Source organism: Cebus imitator, unplaced genomic scaffold (genome assembly GCF_001604975.1).
Source record: "Cebus imitator isolate Cc_AM_T3 unplaced genomic scaffold, Cebus_imitator-1.0 Scaffold560, whole genome shotgun sequence".
Taxonomy (NCBI): domain Eukaryota; kingdom Metazoa; phylum Chordata; class Mammalia; order Primates; family Cebidae; genus Cebus; species Cebus imitator.
In genome coordinates, this window is record NW_016107875.1 from 491,743 (window position 1) to 509,318 (window position 17,576).

The following is a 17,576-nucleotide window of genomic DNA, read 5'->3' on the forward strand; positions in this document are numbered from 1 at the left end:
ATATAGGGATGCAGCCAAATTTTAATGAGTAACTCCAATTAAATTTTACTCTGTACTTTATATAACAATTAATTACAGAAATGTGATGAAATAATGAGGTGAACTAAGAATCCTGGAAAAACAAGCCAAAAAGTTTCGTTCCAAAATAGTAACTGACAACAAGTAGCTTACATTTATAAAGGGTTAATATGATGCAAAACAACAAATCCAGACTTAGCAGCTTAAGTTTGCTTAAGATTCAAGACACAACATAGGCTCATGATACCACATCTCTAGGACAAACAGTCCCTACCTTATGTAAATCACCAGCTACCTTCTGTCTTTCATTTTGTTCAGTTCTAAGTTTTTTGAGTGTTTCATTTAACTGTGCCTTCAACTGTAAAAATAAAGGAACATCACAATTAATTTGCATCATTCTTTGATTATGCTGATACCTCTAGGACTGAAGAATGAATGGGATTGCTAACAGTTATTATGCACAGTGGATTAGCCAATATGCTGCACCAGATGTATAGAAAGGCTAAGCAGTAGAGTTTCCCATCTGTAAAGCTAAACATAAGAAAAGCCACAGAAATGAACTAGAGTTTAGAGTAGAAATCTGCAAATGAAAAAAACAAAACCATCAAATTCCAATAAAATGCCTTTGAAAGGTACAGCTATTTATAGTCAACGAAATTCTTCCAAATTAAAAGGCAAATAGATACTTTACCCATTAGTTTTTAAAGCCTTTCTTAACCTATACAGTTCAATTACAGAGTCAATTATATAATATTTTTAAAGACACTGAACAAAATACTACAAATCCAGTCAACTAAAAACTTCCAAAATACGGACCATCTTTTAAGGCTTCACTAAGGGGTAGTAGAAGATCACAGTGGCCTAAATTATACCACCAAGAAAGTCTTATAATATACCTACGAATACTGAAATTGTCAAAACAGTTACAAAATTCTGCAATGCCAGTGTGAATATATAATGCCGCTTCTCTGATTTTCCAATTAAATATCACCAAGGAAAATGAACTACATTGCTCCCAAAAAATTCTCTTCTTATTCTCATAAGGTAATTATTTTTGCTTCCCACCCATGAGCATAACTTTTGAAACAGTTCTGAGGGCCCAAAAGAGAATTAATAAGGGGTGGCAATGGGGTGGAGGGCAACTCCACTGGGAAATTTTATCTGGGGAACTCTATTTAAGTACCCAAAAATATTTTGCTTTATACAACACTTGAGTTTTAATATTCTCTGTCAGAGAAATGAATCTTTTGGCCCAATAATACACAAAGTACTTACAAACAAAACTATTTTATTATAAAAAGTAGCAACAGTTATCCTGAGCAAACAAAAACTAAAATAAAGATCCCAAACTCAAGACAAGGGGGAAAAAAAAAAAAACAACCATTCAAAATGGTCTCTCCTGACAGAAGTAGAGGAACAAAAAATAAAAAGAAAGCATTAAGCTGAGTGGAGATGTAACCATGCAACTGCTGAGTCAGCCACTAAGCACCAAAGTTAAATAAAATCTCCAAAAACTAGTCAGAAATGATTTTTTAAAAACTTATTAGAGGGTGAGGACTTATAGCCATGACATATCACAGTCCTAATCTGTGTAATGTATAGCATAAAACTAGTCTCATGATGCAGTGGGAATGAATTCAACTAAAGTAAAACACTGGTAAACAAAAAAAAGATTTAAAAAATAGAGGTGTAGGGGGGTGTGTGCGCGCGCGTGTGCGCGTGTGTGTCTATGTGTATAAAGTCCAACTCTGAAATGCTCAAAAATAGAGGTGTGGGGGTGTGTGTGTGTGTGTGTGTGTCTCTATGTGTATAAAGCCCAACTCTGAAATGCTCCAGAATCCTAAACTTTTTTAGGCACTCACATGACACTCAAAGGAAATGTTCATTGGAGCATTTCAGATTTCAGATTTTCAGATAAGAGATATAGAACAAGCATATAATACAAATATTCCAAAATTCCCCCAAAAATTGCTGGTTCCAAGAATTCCAGATACAGAATACACAACTCTATTCTAAAAATTGACTCCCATAAATCTCTGCCATAACATAGGATACCAACCACAAATGAATGCGTTAGTTTTCTTGGTACATGGAGTAATGCTAATAAGACAACTCCAAACTGGGCAGGGTAAACTTTGGGTAAGGAGAAAACTTACTGTAATCTTATGAGGGTTTATTAAGGTACTTAAAAAAAAAAATCTAATCCCTGTGCTGAAACAATTTTTAACTCACAAGGAAAACATAACAATTGTTGTTTGAAACAGAGCAAGACAGACATATTTGTCTAATAGCTAAGTCTGTCACAATCAGTGTTAAGTTTTTTGAAAACTTTAGAATAGGAATACAGGGTACTATATGTTTTGAGACATTTAGCTAACTTTATCTCAAAGTCTATGCTTTGAGTATTACTATGCTCTATATAATATGTTGATAATAAAGAATTTTATAAGTTTTTTTATATTTGTAATATATAGAAAGACTAGGTTAAAATTAGAAACTGGATTAGATTACTGCCCTTGAATGAAGGATACATTATTTTCAACTTTCAATATAATCTTCTCCCAGGTTAGAATATAAAAGGCCCCATTAACTGATAGTCTGAGAAGAAAATCTTTGTAACTCAGCCAATCTTTGTTTCATTTCTTTATTCACAGAAAAGACTGCTATTTGAGAAAATAGGATTTATAAAACATGGAAAAGAGTTGGAAGCCAAACATGCCATTGTTAGGAGCTAAGAAAAGACGGATCATTTTAGGAGTCAAGAAAAGAAAGATATCTTAGGAATCACTGGAATATGAAGATTATCTTAAACTTATAAAAATGCCAAGCTAAAGATGTTAGCAAAGGAAAAAAAAAGCTTGGATGTTTTCTCCACATGTCAATACAAGTGTTTTCAGTGCCTACTTGATGCCCAGTGGAGGACAAGCTTCTTACCAAATTTAGCTCTTCATTCTGTCTTACTGCTTCAGAATATGAATCATCAAGTTTTTTCTGCAATTCAGTCAACAGATCTTTCAGCTGCAATGAAGTTTAGAGTTTAAGATTGATCTCCTTATGATATCCCATGTTTTGTATGCTACTTGGAAGCTCTGCCACAAACAACTTATACTGAAATATCACTCTGTTATAAACTTAATCTGAATTGAGAAGCAAGTTTGAAAAGATTCTAAGTACCTCTCTGACTTCTGTAACATAGGTAGATCGTTCCATCTCTGCCTTCTCTAGTTCCATCTCCAAATGTTCTCGTTCTCTTCTCAGCTAGCAATGCAACAAAGGAAAGTTAACATTAACACACTTCAATGTCTTTTCACAGTACTTCCCCACAACGCAAAGTTATGACAGTTACGAATATAAAACTTTATCAATTCAAACACTACCCAAGATATTAAGAGCATAACTATGAAGTAATCTTAAACTCTAGATCTTCAGACAACCATTAATACTAAAAAAAAAATCCATAGGTTGCAAGTCAAACAATCAAATAACATACATTTTCAATATCCTTATTTTCTCTTCTTAATCGCTCTAGCTCTTGTTCTGAAGATGTAAATGATGACTGCATCTGAAATGTGAAACAATTGTATGACCAAGTAAACCATGTAGAATTCTGAATCAATTAAAAGACACTTCCAAAGTTTTGAAATGCATCTCAGAGTCATACTGAATTTTAAAAGACCTTAAAAATGAGTCACATTGAACTTGATTAAATTGTGGTCAAAACCTACTCCACTTGTATATTAGGCCCAGCTAAAAGTGATTAATTTTTTATTAGTATTAACTGATATTCAGCTGTATTTATTCTGCAAGTGAATTAAAGTAGAGTACCATCAGCAACTGTAAATTCTGCATGTTGCTCCCAAAAAATAAGTGAGTAACATGGTACTCTTTATCATACTGAAGTAAATGGGAGAAAAACTGACGTCACACAATAACATTCAGGTCCCACAAATTTTTTCTTAAATTCTATATTATGGGTTAAATATCAACACTTTAAAACTGATTTTGAACCCAGGTATTCTTTATCTTATTACAAATAGTTCTGTAGCTAGCACTCTACATTCTATATTCATACTTTAAAACCAGTGATTTTCAAACTTGGGTGGGCATTAGAATATTCTGGAGGGCTCATAAAAACACAGACTGCTGCTACCCCACACACATATTTTGGATTTAGTAGCTGTATTGGGGCCCAAAAATGTGCAACTCTCATACATTCGCAGTTGATGCTGATACTGCTGGAAGCCCTACACTTTGACAACCACCGCTCTAAGCTTTTCTGGATTCAGAGTCCAGAATGCTCACCATTACACCATGGAACCTTGCACTCGCTCTCTAAGCTTTTCTTTTGTAAATACCTGTTTAATAGTCTTGTGTGATTCATCAACCTTAACTTTCCATTTATTTTCTTCTTGCTCAACACTTCTCTGTAGCTTCTGTAAAATTCCTTCCTACAGACAAAAGTATAGTTGTTTTGAAAAATTCATATTCTAATGCCAAGATAAACTATTTAGGCCACGAAGGAAAAAGGTAATAATTTAAAGTAAAATCAAAACGTAGATTAAAAATCATTTCCTACTGTTTCTGCAAGGACGGATTTGTATTTTTCACACTCTAGCTGTAACAATGTGTGCATTTCATCAGCTTCTCTCAACTTGTGCTCTAGAACCTGCAAAGAATGAAGTAAAGAAAAACTATAATTTTACCAGAAAGTTTTATGCTGCAAGGTTGTTTCAGAACTTAATACTATATTATGATAAACGGTTTCAAACTGTTTTATAATGAAACACTACATTTCAACTTTCTAAGAGGCAATGAAGTTCATTCAATGACCCTTTGGTCATTTTATTAAACAACGTTATATATAATACATAGTCTTGGTACTGAAGTCTTTAGTCAGGTGGTAAAAATCAAAGCAGACCCACATATGAAGTTAAGAAAGGTCACAATGCCTATGCTACACACATGGAAAAGAGGATTTTATTCATGCCACTTAAGAAACAAGAAAACAATAATAATAAATCCCCCCAATTTCAGTAGCCAAGGATAAAAACCAATCTAGTTTCTGAATATCTCTAATGATGTATCTGGGGATGCTTCAGCAAACCTGTGAGATTGTTCTATCTCAACTGATTTTTACTTTATAAACCTAGGCTAAAAAGACAGTAAAGAATAATTAAATATTCAATTTTAGAAACAAAATACAAAGTTAAAGGAATGGCAAACACTAGCTTTGTAAACAAATCAAATGCAAAGCTGACTTACTATATTCAACTAAAATTTAAACAAAATGAAATCACCTCTTACACTTTCTCAAAAGAGCCTTACTCTATTAATGTATCTTTTATCTTTTCCAAGCTCATGAAGACAAACTTTGATTTGCTTGTTTTTCTATGTTTAAATTTACAAACTGTTCATTTCTTGAACTAACCTTAACCTCCTCTGACCCTGAAGTTCCAGCCATACATTCTTTTGCCTTCTTTTCAAATCCACGCAACCATTCACTGTAACTCTGTGGGCATAAAAAGTCAACATCATTAATTTCCAAAAAAGCAAAAATCTAAATAAAATAAATCAAACATTTTAAATAACCAAACTGTATAATTATAAAAGAAATCTACATAGACAAACAGGACACCGCTACAAATTTCAAAGAGGAATGTAACTACTGCGTTTAAGTTGGACATGACCCAGTTTTGAAAATCAGCACTAAAAACAAACCTATGTACAACCATCAGAATAAAATCTTATATATTTTCAATTGAATTCTGCAGTTCCAGGTAGAAAAACCTAGGTTCAAATCTGGCCTCTACCATTCACTAACACCATGCCAAATAATCTTTAAAACACAGAAAAACCAGAATAAATAAGTTTTCTAAGCTGTTTCCAGGTAAAACAGTTCTCGAAAATAAAGTATTGTGAGTTCATAAAGTAAAAGTTCAACTGAAGATGTTCCATTTGGAGGATTTCAAATTCTATGAAAATGCTCTAAGGACTCTAAAAATATTTCATTTAAATTATTTAAAAAGTCCTAATGAGAAATGATACACATACACAAATATTTACTTGTTTAAATACAACAAAAACTCAATTCATGCTGACAGGTTAGATGACATAAACATGCATATGTAATGTTTTTGGCATTTACTCTAAATTTCAGAATAAATTACTCTGAATTATTAAGGCTTATCTGAATTTTATACTTTGATAAAGAGTATCTATGTGTTCGATACATTAAATCAAATTTCCTCTTATACTTCCATTTAAGTCTTTGGATTAAGAAAAACAAACGCCCATGAAATTTTTATTAACTGCTATAATATAAACTGTTACATTTGCAGCTGAATCAGGATTTTCTATAAACTATCAAATAACAAAAAACAAAAGTAGATGCTGAGATCAGATCACTCCAAAGTACAATGCCTTTAATATCAAATTAGTTTCAACTACTGGTACCCAACATAAACTAAAATCAGATAAAAAACTAGTTTCGTTGCTTAAATTCTGTAAATCTCCCTCTAGGTCATATACTTTAGATCTGTCCTATGTTGACTTCTTAGCAACACAGCAAAAGGAAACAGTAAAAATATTTATATATTTTTACATCTACTGATTATGTTGATTTATCTTAATATTAATGAAGCGTATTGCTTTATTATTTTATAAGGTAAATAGTTTGTCCTTCATATCTTTACAAACCTAAAATGCCAGACTCTAATATTAGTACATAGAAAGTTTAATACATTTCTTATAGACTATATGTAGAAATATTCAACTTTTAACAAGTATATGAACAAAAGTCAAACAATATCCATATCTAATGATAACTTATAAAAATTTACAGTGTCAAAAAGATTTGGTTACTGAGAGTGGGTAGTATTGCTGTTAAAAAAGAAAATGTTTACTGCTGGTGATCTTATACAATCTTTGAAGAACAGTAATTATCAATCATTAATTCTCTTGGCTCATAAAGCACTGCCAAAAAAGTACACCCTCCAATATTATTTCCGTAAATAAAATATAAAGTAGAAACAAAAACAGGTTATGCCACAAAGAAAAAATATTAAATATATTAGTAGCAACCCTTTCTCTTAGGTTCAATTTAACAACAGCACTAGAACTGACAGCACATCTATACGTTTATTCAGTACTAGATGTTCCATCAGTTCAATTCAAAAGTGGTAGAGAGCTACTAAACTGATCAAATCTGAATATATCTGCCATAGTTACAATGGAAACAAAGGAGTTTTCTCTCCTTACTTGAAATAAATGTAGGCTATACTTAACTTCAGACTACAAATAGAACAAGCCATTAAGTTTACTTACCCCACCCCTAGCACCCACAGAGTTCCTTGGAGAAATAGTTGATTCTATGTTTGGGGCAGGAAATGTATACGATAAATCAGGAGCACCTTATCATACCACAAAGCATAGAAGCTATCAAAGTTTAGCAGCATTGTGTCAAAAGGACTTGGTAACCAACTTAAGTAAGTTCCAACGGGCCAAAGGAAGACAAGTAGACATTACAAATCTCCTGATGAGAGTGCACACCACTGCCTATGAAGTGGTCTTACCACTACTCTAATCTACCCCCAAATACGAGCCTTAATCTAACCAAAAATCACATTCCTGATTACAGATTTGATACATAAAGGATACATAAAAGAGGAACAATCTAACACCACAACGATTCAGTCAACTAAATCCAAACTGTTGGAAACTTCATAGAAAACCACCAAGTTGCCTGAGAGCGGTGGCTCACGCCTGTAATCCCAGTACTTTGGGAGGCCGAGGCAGGTGGATCATGAGGTCAGGAGTTTGAGATCAGCCTGGCCAACAAGGTGAAATCCCATCTCTACTAAAAATACAAAAATTAGTTGGACGTGGTGGCGGGCGCCTGTAATCCCAGCTACTCAGAAGGCAGAAGCAGGAGAATCACTTGAACCCGGGAGACGGAGGTTACAGTAAGCCCAGATGGCGCCATTGCACTCCAGCCTGGCAACAGAGCAAGATTCCATCTCAAAGAAAAGAAAACCACCAAGTTTTTTGTTTTTTGTTTTTTAAAGAGGTAGGGTGTTGTTGAGAAAGAGTGGGGGAATGTGTATATTAAAGATCTAAGAGATGTCTCAAACCAGTTACATATTGACCTTATTTGGATCCTGATTAAGCAACTACAATCATTAATTAAAATAGACAATTTATGTGATATATGGAGAAATGCATACTATACAAAATAAAGAATATATTTTTAAGTGTAATATGATACTTTAAAAAAAAAACACTTATGTTTTAGAAATGTGTACTGAAATATTTACAGATGAAATGCTCTAATGTTTGAGTTCCTTCAAAATAATCTATGGAGTACAGGGTAGGGGGTAAGACAAGATTGCTTATATGCATGCCATGTACTGCTAAGTGCTACGGACAGACGTTGAGTACATCGGGCCTCATTATGCTTGTCTCTCTACTGTTGAACAATTTTCCATTAAATTAAAAAAACAAACAAAACCCTCCACTTTATTTTAGGAAATGCACATGCACATTCACTGGCTTTCTCTGCCCTCCAATAATTACTGTTAATTCTCTGAACAAAGGTAACTGTTCTCACTTAGAACACGTATGACCTCAAGTAAACCAAGTTTTTCTATATTATCTGTAAGGCTTTTCCTTGAAGAAGGTAACAGATGACCAAAAATCTTGGGTTTTAAAATGTAAATAACCTGGTTAATAGTATCAAGTACATTAAGAAATAAAGTGTTGCTAAAACTAAGAAGCAATCACTTAAAATTAAGTTTTAAATAAAGCCATTAAGAATGTTACAATATTGGTTTTATTAGCATTAAGAAACATTTCTTTCTCAAATACGATGTTTTCAACCCTCTAAATAATGTCTCATACATAAATTTTATAGAAACAAAAGTATCAGGTAAATAGAAATGAGTTTTGAACCAAGTTGTTAGTCTTTACTGAAAAGCATCAGCTTACCAATGGGAAAGATCAAGGAATCAGCACTCTACTGAAACCAAGTGCAGAGTGCAAATGATGTTGCTTATTCATACATTTCTTGAATAATGTCATCAGGTTAAGAAAATGATAAATTAGTCTTACCAAATTAGAAGGGACAGAGACCTCTGGAAATAATTTTTTGAGAACGTCTTTAGCCTCCAACTCAACAGCTTCCACCTGTTGTTGTCTTTCCTAAAGCAGAAGATGAACCAAATCAAACTTACAAGATCACAGAATTTTTTTTAAAAAAAAAAGAAAAGAAAACTAAGGTATTTTAAATTCTACAGGAAGAAAAAGTTAAAAAAAAATTTAATATTGGCAAATGTTAAAATTTCCCACTTTAAGATATTAAAATGCTTCCATAAGAAAAAATCTGCAAAATCTCTAAAGCATCCTAAATATCAAATAATGCCTTAGCAGTATCTGACAATATGGACATTTTCCTTGGCATTTAGAAATCAAGTGATTTGCCTGTCCAGGAACAATTTAAAAACAGACACACAAAAAACATTTCTTATAGCTAAAACTTGATAAACTGCCTATATCAGAAAACACAAATTGGAAGAACATAACTGAGGCTTATTGGCTGGTATATCTCTATAAAAAAATGCATCACTGATGGACTATATAATGTCATGACATTAAAATGGCAACTTTCTTATTTCCAACTTCAAGGTGAAGTGCAGCTATTTATGCTAAACAAGGAGGACCATCAAAATGTGATAGATGATATAAATGGGAAAAAGAATGAACAAGGAGCAAATGATGTCATATTACTTCACTAATGCCAAGAATCACAAAAACTAGTTCCGACACTTGCATACAGACTACTATAAATTTACAGATATTACAAATGTGTAAATATAAATTTGCTGATATTAATTCCAGGTCTAATGGATATCAATTATAAACTCAAAACCATGGTTTGTCAAAATTAGGGTAATGACTTATCACATACCCCCCTCCCAAAAAATAAAAAATAAAAAAAATAAAAATAAAAACCTATATCCAAACGACCTCCACAAGATTTTTTTTTAAAACAAAAACCCTATAAAAATGCACATCTAAATCAAGCCCAAAAAATCATCTAAAAACAAGTTAGAAAGTTCAACAGGTGACAAGAAAGCAAGCAAGCTAGAAACATCTCAACCATATCTTTCCCCCACCATTTAGATGTGAATTTTGAAATCTATCACTGATTCAAGGTCTCCACACTTCAATTTTGGAAAATCTAATCAGATGAAAATTTACACAATGAACAGCTACAGATTTTGCCATTTTCCATACACATAAAAAGCTGTTAATTAAAGATCAGCAGCAGTACTTTTACAATAGATGTTTTAATGAGGTATTTTCAATAATTCAATAAAGTCCACTAATTTTCGGGAATACACCTAACTGCATAAAATACGGTATATTCATTCAAGGAAAATAATTAATGCTATTTCAAGGACATTAAGAAGTAATTTTTATCATTTGACTAAAGTAATAATCTTTAAAGAAAACCAGTTAGAAAAATACACTGAGGAATAGCTTTTTGAAAACTTTCCAGGGGGAAAAAAAAAAAAAAAAAAAAAATTTAAAAAAAAAAAAAAAAAAAAAAAAAAAAAAAAAAAAAATTTTTAAAAATTTCCAGGGGAAAAAAAAAAAAAAAAAAAAAGACTAACTCGAAGAACTAAGTGTCTAACATAACCAGGAGCCTGGTTATGTAACAGTAACTTGAGAAGTTACTATTATTTGAGAAGTTACTGTTATTTGGTATTAACAATTTTAGCTAAGAAGTTTTCATCTGACATAGTGGTTTGGTTATAGATAGCAATTTCCATTCTACTTTAACATCTGGGAAAGATCTAATATTAAAAATTGAACTATAATTTGCATATCATCTTTAAGTGTAATGTATAAAAGTATCTTTCAGTAGTATAAAAGTACAGTAGCTCCTCAAGAGTAGTTAGCCTTTAAAAATAATCCTGTAAAGACGGCAAATATCATCCTATTTACATTTTAGGTAGGTTGACCATAACTTAATTCTAGTTAAAATACTATAAGTGTTTCACATAGTTTCTTCTCATCACAGCATAGTTCACGGCACTGGGTCAATCAACATTGCTTTACAACTATGCTATCTAAGAACTGTCTAAATTCCACTGAAATACAGAAGACTTTCAATTGTACTCTCTGTAGATCTTAAGCTATGCAAGAAAGCATTGTGCATAAAAATTCTAGCTTTCTTTTAGAATCACAAAATGCAAAAATGCCTATGGCAAATGGCATGTAACTTGTAGGAACGGCATGATTAGCACCCAGATACTCACTCAGTCTCACTAAAAAAATAAAACCAAAAGGCATCTTTTAACAGTCAAAACCAAATAGAAACAACCAGAAAGCACACTAAAACCCTTACTGCTGACAGAAATGACAGTACAATTGCAACCACTCCCAATGAAATAGTAATGTCCTATCTGACCTAAATGTTCCTGCTCCCTGGTGCCAGTATACCTGTCAGCTGTCTCAAATTTAACCTTTAGTGAAAATTATGGCCAGGTGAATAGGGATATAGTTAAATACAAATCCATTAAGCCATAGGAAATGTAACTACAAACATATACTTGCTTAAAATAAAAAATTACTGTATTATGCTTAAAAATTCCTTCAAGTGTCATTAAGACTTACATTGAAGATTCAATAGATTACTATGGCACACAAAATATTTTCACAGTGCTAAAATGAATCATTCAGGTTCCTTCATTTACCTATCTGCAAAATTCAATATCCCTGTTTCATATTTATTCTTGGCAGCAATTTTCTAAATCCTTGTCAGGACTGGCAGATTCAGTTTTCTCAATCTTTAAAAACAAGTTCTCTATTACAATTCATTGGAAATCTTCACACCCAATGGTACAACTTGAGCTCAAGGAGAATGTCCTCCATTGTTCTGAAGCCATAGGGGGCTATATGTTTCAGGGGTACTTTACATGCTCTGGTCAAGAGAATTATCCCTTGATAGTAATATTTCATCTAAACATGCCATAGGTGTCATTGTTATCCAGTAATACATGAAGTTTCAGTTCACCACCTCTAAGGAACCATTCCCAGCAACACGCCCAAAGTTGATTGCTTTCCTGTATTTAAAACTTTTATCATTTTTCTACCTTATTTGAGACATCTTGGTGTGCCCTCCAGAACACCTAGTTTATGGCACATCCAACATATTCAAATGTGTTCGTTAATTCAACCAGATTTCTGTGGTTCAAAGTTTTCATAAAAGTTCTCTTAACCAACCCAAAAGGCGCACATTGTCTGACAAGAGGTTAACACAGGTCTTCTGAGACTCTTCAGCTTAAAGTTGTGCTCAACAAAGCCCAAACAATCAGGTAATCACAACAAATCAGCATGCCCAAAATTAAAGCTTCAAGGAGATGAAAAAAGCAGTGATGACAAGAGATGATAAATGTGGATAAGGAGATTTTATATTTAAATTGCAGTAAAAGTAAATGCTTTAGTCTGATTTTAAGACAAGCTGCAGATTTTCTCTGTTCAGTGGATTGTTTCTAGGAGTTAGCATTACAACCTTGGAAGTCTTGTTCACTTTGTCCTGCAGCATTTTTTCAGTTGATGCCAATGCTTCCATTGCTTCCCAGTTTTTCTCCCGAAGGTCCTAATCATTTTTAGAAAGAATGATTTCAGTTTATCCATTATTGAAAGATTTTTTGCTTTTTACTTCATCAGTATTTTGCACTGCATTTAAATGCTGGTTACTGCAAAATTATTTCAATGGGAAAATATGCATATTAGCAAAAAAATAAAAAGCAATGTTTAGAAGTTTGAATGAGAAAATAAAGACGCCCACTTTCCATGTTTTAGTCTATACACCAAATATGCCAGCTTTTAAAATGATTACTATGCATCTGTGACAAAGAAGAAAGCATTCAAAAGTAGACACAAACAAAGAATACATATATGATTTCAGGTACACTAAACATTAGAAGATTAAAAGACAGAGCAAATATATAAGTATTAAAAAAGCTTTTCATGTGATTTTTAAACAAGGCCCAGTAACACTCATAGGACTTTCCACTGCAGTGTAACATTTTTTTCTGTACGTTTTAATACAACTAACATGTTTCAAATCTACCTAGGAATCCCATGGTAACTTGCTGTGTTCTATCTCTTTCTTGGCATGGCCAAATGTGCATGCCACAAAACAACCTTACGTTAACTATATGAGCTAGTTGATCAAAGCAAAGAAGGCTGGAAAGCTATAAAATAGATTCTCTTAGAGGAGAAAGAGGTTATTAAAAATTGAGAGATCTGGATTTTAACAGCATTTCCTTCGCAAATATAATCTGTTATATTTCAGTCTTTCTTCAGAATGGAAATCTAAACAGATAAAAACCAACAACAAAAAATTAAAAACCAATAATCACCATTTATTACTTAACATATGCCAACTACCGTACCTGGCACTTCACAAATTCTCACCCTTACAACAACCCCATGAGGTATTTATTTCCATTCTATAGATACCATAGCTCAATAAGTTAGGAAACTGAGCCAAGTATACACAGAAAATGAAGTGGCAGAACTAGAAGAAAAGACTGACACTGCAATTGTGTCCTGGGTCTTTTCACATGGGTTCAGTGCCTCCAGCGCTGCTGCTGCTGCTGCTGCTGCTGCATTACCATGCCCTCCTTATCTCAGAATCCCAATAATAAAACACAGTTAACATGTTAGCAGTATATCAGCAAGTTCACCTCAAGTTTTGTGGCTAAGCAGTGCTGTTAATACTGTTATACCAACACACAAACAGTAATTCATGTACCTAATTTTGACAAACTCAGGGGTATAAGAAAATGTCAACTTGTTAAATTAACAATTTAACACAAACTTGGAAACATAGGAAACACACATCCATTTATTGGCAATACTCCCTTAGATTTCAGTAACATTTTATCCTTGCTCGAGTCTTAGCAATCACACTATAGTGTATAAACATTCCTCCTCTAGCAAGAATGCTTGGACTCTAAGAGTCACCCTCTAGTATGAGAAAATTTAAGAAATTCTACTAAATTCATTATTTGTCTATTCAGTAAGTTATTAGAATTCGTATTTCTTAAAAGTATTATCCCTTCCCTTTCTAACATAAATGTATTCAGGTTCTAAAGCTTCTAACACACTTAATTACCAAAATTTGAGCCACCTCTCAGTTAAAAATGGGAGGTTCTGGCTAGGCGCAGTGGCTCACACTTATAATCCCAGCACTTTATGGAGGCTGAGGCAGGCGGATCACGTGAGGTCAGTAGTTCGAGACCAGACTGGCCAACATGGTAAAACAAACAAACAAACAAAAAATTAGCTGGGTGTGGTGGTGCACACCTGTAATTCCAGCTACTCGGGAGACTGAGGTAGGAGAATCCCCTGAACCCAGGAGGCACAGGTTTCGGTAAGAAGAGATCATGTTACTGCCTGGATGACAGAACGAGACCCTGTCTTAAAAACAACAACAACAACAACAATTAAAAAAAAAGGCAGGAGGAGGTTACAGAAGGCTTTGCAAAGACCTCATTACTGAGTATACTGGGTTTGAATACTGGCATTACTTTTAGTTCACAAAAAGGCCAGCCCAATCTAATAAGAGGAAATATCTTTGATTTTAAAATATCAAGCTGAAAAACATGTTTTTCCAAATAAAAGTTCAACAAAAAGTCAACTGCACTTTCGGCTTCTTAAAAAAACTAAAGGTGTAATAATCACAGCTTCAACATTTAAAATGATGTAAGAATAAGAATTTGCCTTTTCACTTATTGAAAAAAAAAAAAAAACCGTTCTCCAATAACGGCCCCCCTCAAAAAAGCTACACAAAGAAAATAGTACCTTCTTACAAAGATTAAGAAATCTAAAGTAAAAGTAGATTTTTAAAAAATTCCTGAACCATATTTCAATGTTAAAGTAATAAAACAAAGCTTCATTCTGATATTTACTTACATTGTTTTTCTTCCTCTGGTGTTCAACTGCATCCTTCAAAGAATCTAACTCATTCCAGAGACCACTTATTTCTTTCTCTCTTTCTGAAATTCTAAACCAGAACACGAATACATGGAGCAAGATTTTAGGTAAACAGTAATACAGCTTAGATCCCTACCTATTAACATTTGTTACTACCAAATAAAAATATGAAGTAGATGGTACCTTGAAAAGTACATTAACTAAAAAGTCTACCTACGTTTTACCATTTAGAAAGCACATCCTATGAATTTCAGAAATAATTTTTAATATAAGTTTATACCCAATATAGCATGCCTAGGTTTGTACTAAAGAGAAGCCTAATCCCCTAAGAAACAGTTTATGAATATAGGAACTGTTGTTGCTATTTCTATTTTTATCTGGGTCAGTACACAGTAGCTATTTTCAGAGGAGTTAAAAGTGATGTAGAAGCAGTCCCTTAAGTATTTTTTCCTGAGGGTAATCAGTTATAGCTTTAAATGGCTAACCCACAACAAAAGTATAATACTCAAGTGAGCTCAGTGCTTTCTTCTCATTTTCATACCAATCTCAGCATTAATGTTTTTTTCTGGAACTGTTTCCCCAAAATGCAGAAAGCAATGGAAAAGATTAATAATGGGATTCTGTTATAGTTGAGAGTGGCTAGAGTAGAAAGTTAAATGACAAATAGCTCTTCCCTAAGAATAAGACTCTATATAAGGGGTTGGCAAACTAGGGCTATGGGCCCACTCCAGTCTGTTTTTGTAGGTCCTGAAACTAAGAACTTTTTAAAATGTCGCTTTGTTTGTATATGTATACACATACACATACACATACATAAAACAGACCTATGTGTCCCACAAGCCTAAAATACTATCAGGCCCTTTAAAGAAAATATTTGCCAACCTATGCTCTATATAGTCAAACTCAAGACTCAATTTTACAGTCAATAAATCTAACCTAGTAAACAAGTAACTATGTAACCAAACCAAGATGGAAGAACATTTAGATTACTTAAAAAAAAAAATTAACAATATTCCTGACAGACAACTTATATCATCTAATATACTTAATGTGGCTGACATTTTAACATGTTGAAACAAACTTATCTGAAATGACCTTAAATGTAGCCTCACAGAGAAAAGGCCAACAAGAAAAATGTTTCAGTTAAAACAAAAGAAAAAAAATTTCAAGAAAAATAATCATAAAGATTATAATACTTTTTTCTTGGTGCCAGGCTGGAGTGCAATGGTGCGAACTTCCTGGGCTCAAAACATTCTCCCACTTCAGCATCCCAAGTAGCTGGGACCTATGACAGGTGCATGCCACCACATTCGGAATTTCTAAATTTTTTGTACAGACAAGGTCTCACTATGTTGCCCAGGCTGGTCTCAAACCCCTGGGCCCAGCGATCCTCATGCCTCAGTCTCCCAAAGCACTGAGATTACATGTGTGAGCTACCACATCTAGCCTAAAATTTCTTTAAAAATATAAAGCTAAGCCAAAATTTGCATCATTCCATTACATAATCAAATCTAGAAGAAAGAAGACCCAGTAAGATAACTGAGGTAACAGAAGGTGATTTAGTAAAAACCTGCAAAGTATTAATTTAACTTGATGTTTTCTGAATGCCTAAAAAAACAAAAACATTTCCCTCAATGAAATATTCAAATTCAAACACCATTAAAAAGGCATTTTAGCCAAAGGTGCCACTCAACTCTGAACTGCAGTTCAAGATACCTAAACAGAACTGTAAAACTCAGGTGCCATTTGCAGTTACACTAAATTGCCTGAGAATTGTTTAACGCGTAAAAATAGTTACCACTTTATAAACTATGAATCAAACTTATTACTTACACTTTTAATAATTCTTCATGAGGGGGAAACAAAGATGCCTATTAAAAGAGTTAAATGTTATTTCAAAACAAAACTTTTCAGAAGACTTAGAAAATACTGAAGCTTTTCTCAGATATAAATTAAGAAAACAACAAAAGTAAAAATAGTACATATTTCATATGCCAGTCACCCTGACTTAAATTAAGTGACTTTAATAAAAACATGTACAAATCTGTAAAATGTATTGGATGCTAAATCCAACCTTCACTGTCTTGACAAAAACTCACTTATTTATCAATTTCTCACTATGTGCATGGAAGCATACCTTAAATTTTCATACCACACAATTCATATTTGACTACATAAAAATGTTAAGCTTCCAAAAGTTAAAAAAAAAAAAAAATACCAGAAATGAAATCAAAAGGAAAACTAGGACAGGTTAAGTTTCCTCACATTTAACAAAAAGTTGTCAACGCGCAAAGGTACACAGACCTTCACATGCGATATTTATTCCTTGATGACTATAATCTCTCAAACTTCTTGTTTGCAAGGACTCCATTTGTTTCTCAAAATACTATCAAGTCTATCCATATACATTCATAAACTAATTTAAAGGCTATTTGGGGTAGCATCTTTTACAAAAAACACATTTTTGTTTTTGCCAAGCAGAATTATAACTTGAAAAGCTATTTTAAATAGTAGTGGACCATCACTTTTTTTTTTTTTTTTTTTTTTTT

The 17,576-nt window shown here is 33.0% G+C and overlaps 1 protein-coding gene and 1 long non-coding RNA gene across 9 annotated transcripts in view; both read right to left on the reverse strand.

Annotated features, from left to right (window-relative positions):
- The window catches only part of KTN1 (kinectin 1), a 109,373-nt gene that overhangs the window by 9,029 nt on the left and 82,768 nt on the right, over positions 1 to 17,576 (reverse strand). For 4 of the 8 annotated variants that reach the window (XM_037733977.1, XM_037733978.1, XM_017515794.2 and 1 more), the window contains 11 exons: positions 16,861 to 16,898; positions 15,007 to 15,097; positions 12,593 to 12,679; positions 9,124 to 9,213; positions 5,447 to 5,527; positions 4,595 to 4,684; positions 4,374 to 4,466; positions 3,509 to 3,580; positions 3,193 to 3,276; positions 2,953 to 3,036; positions 293 to 376 (listed from right to left, as the gene is read on the reverse strand). In XM_037733977.1, the coding sequence (XP_037589905.1) occupies positions 293 to 376; positions 2,953 to 3,036; positions 3,193 to 3,276; positions 3,509 to 3,580; positions 4,374 to 4,466; positions 4,595 to 4,684; positions 5,447 to 5,527; positions 9,124 to 9,213; positions 12,593 to 12,679; positions 15,007 to 15,097; positions 16,861 to 16,898 (894 nt within the window). The remainder of the gene's footprint in view (positions 1 to 292; positions 377 to 2,952; positions 3,037 to 3,192; positions 3,277 to 3,508; positions 3,581 to 4,373; positions 4,467 to 4,594; positions 4,685 to 5,446; positions 5,528 to 9,123; positions 9,214 to 12,592; positions 12,680 to 15,006; positions 15,098 to 16,860; positions 16,899 to 17,576) is intronic. The other 4 variants (XM_037733981.1, XM_037733979.1, XM_037733980.1 and 1 more) reach the window with 3 other exon arrangements.
- LOC108294059 lies at positions 9,274 to 12,586 on the reverse strand. The gene is made up of 2 exons (XR_001820895.1): positions 10,753 to 12,586; positions 9,274 to 10,721 (listed from the first exon to the last, which is right to left on the reverse strand). It is a non-coding gene; the product is annotated as an uncharacterized LOC108294059 (long non-coding RNA).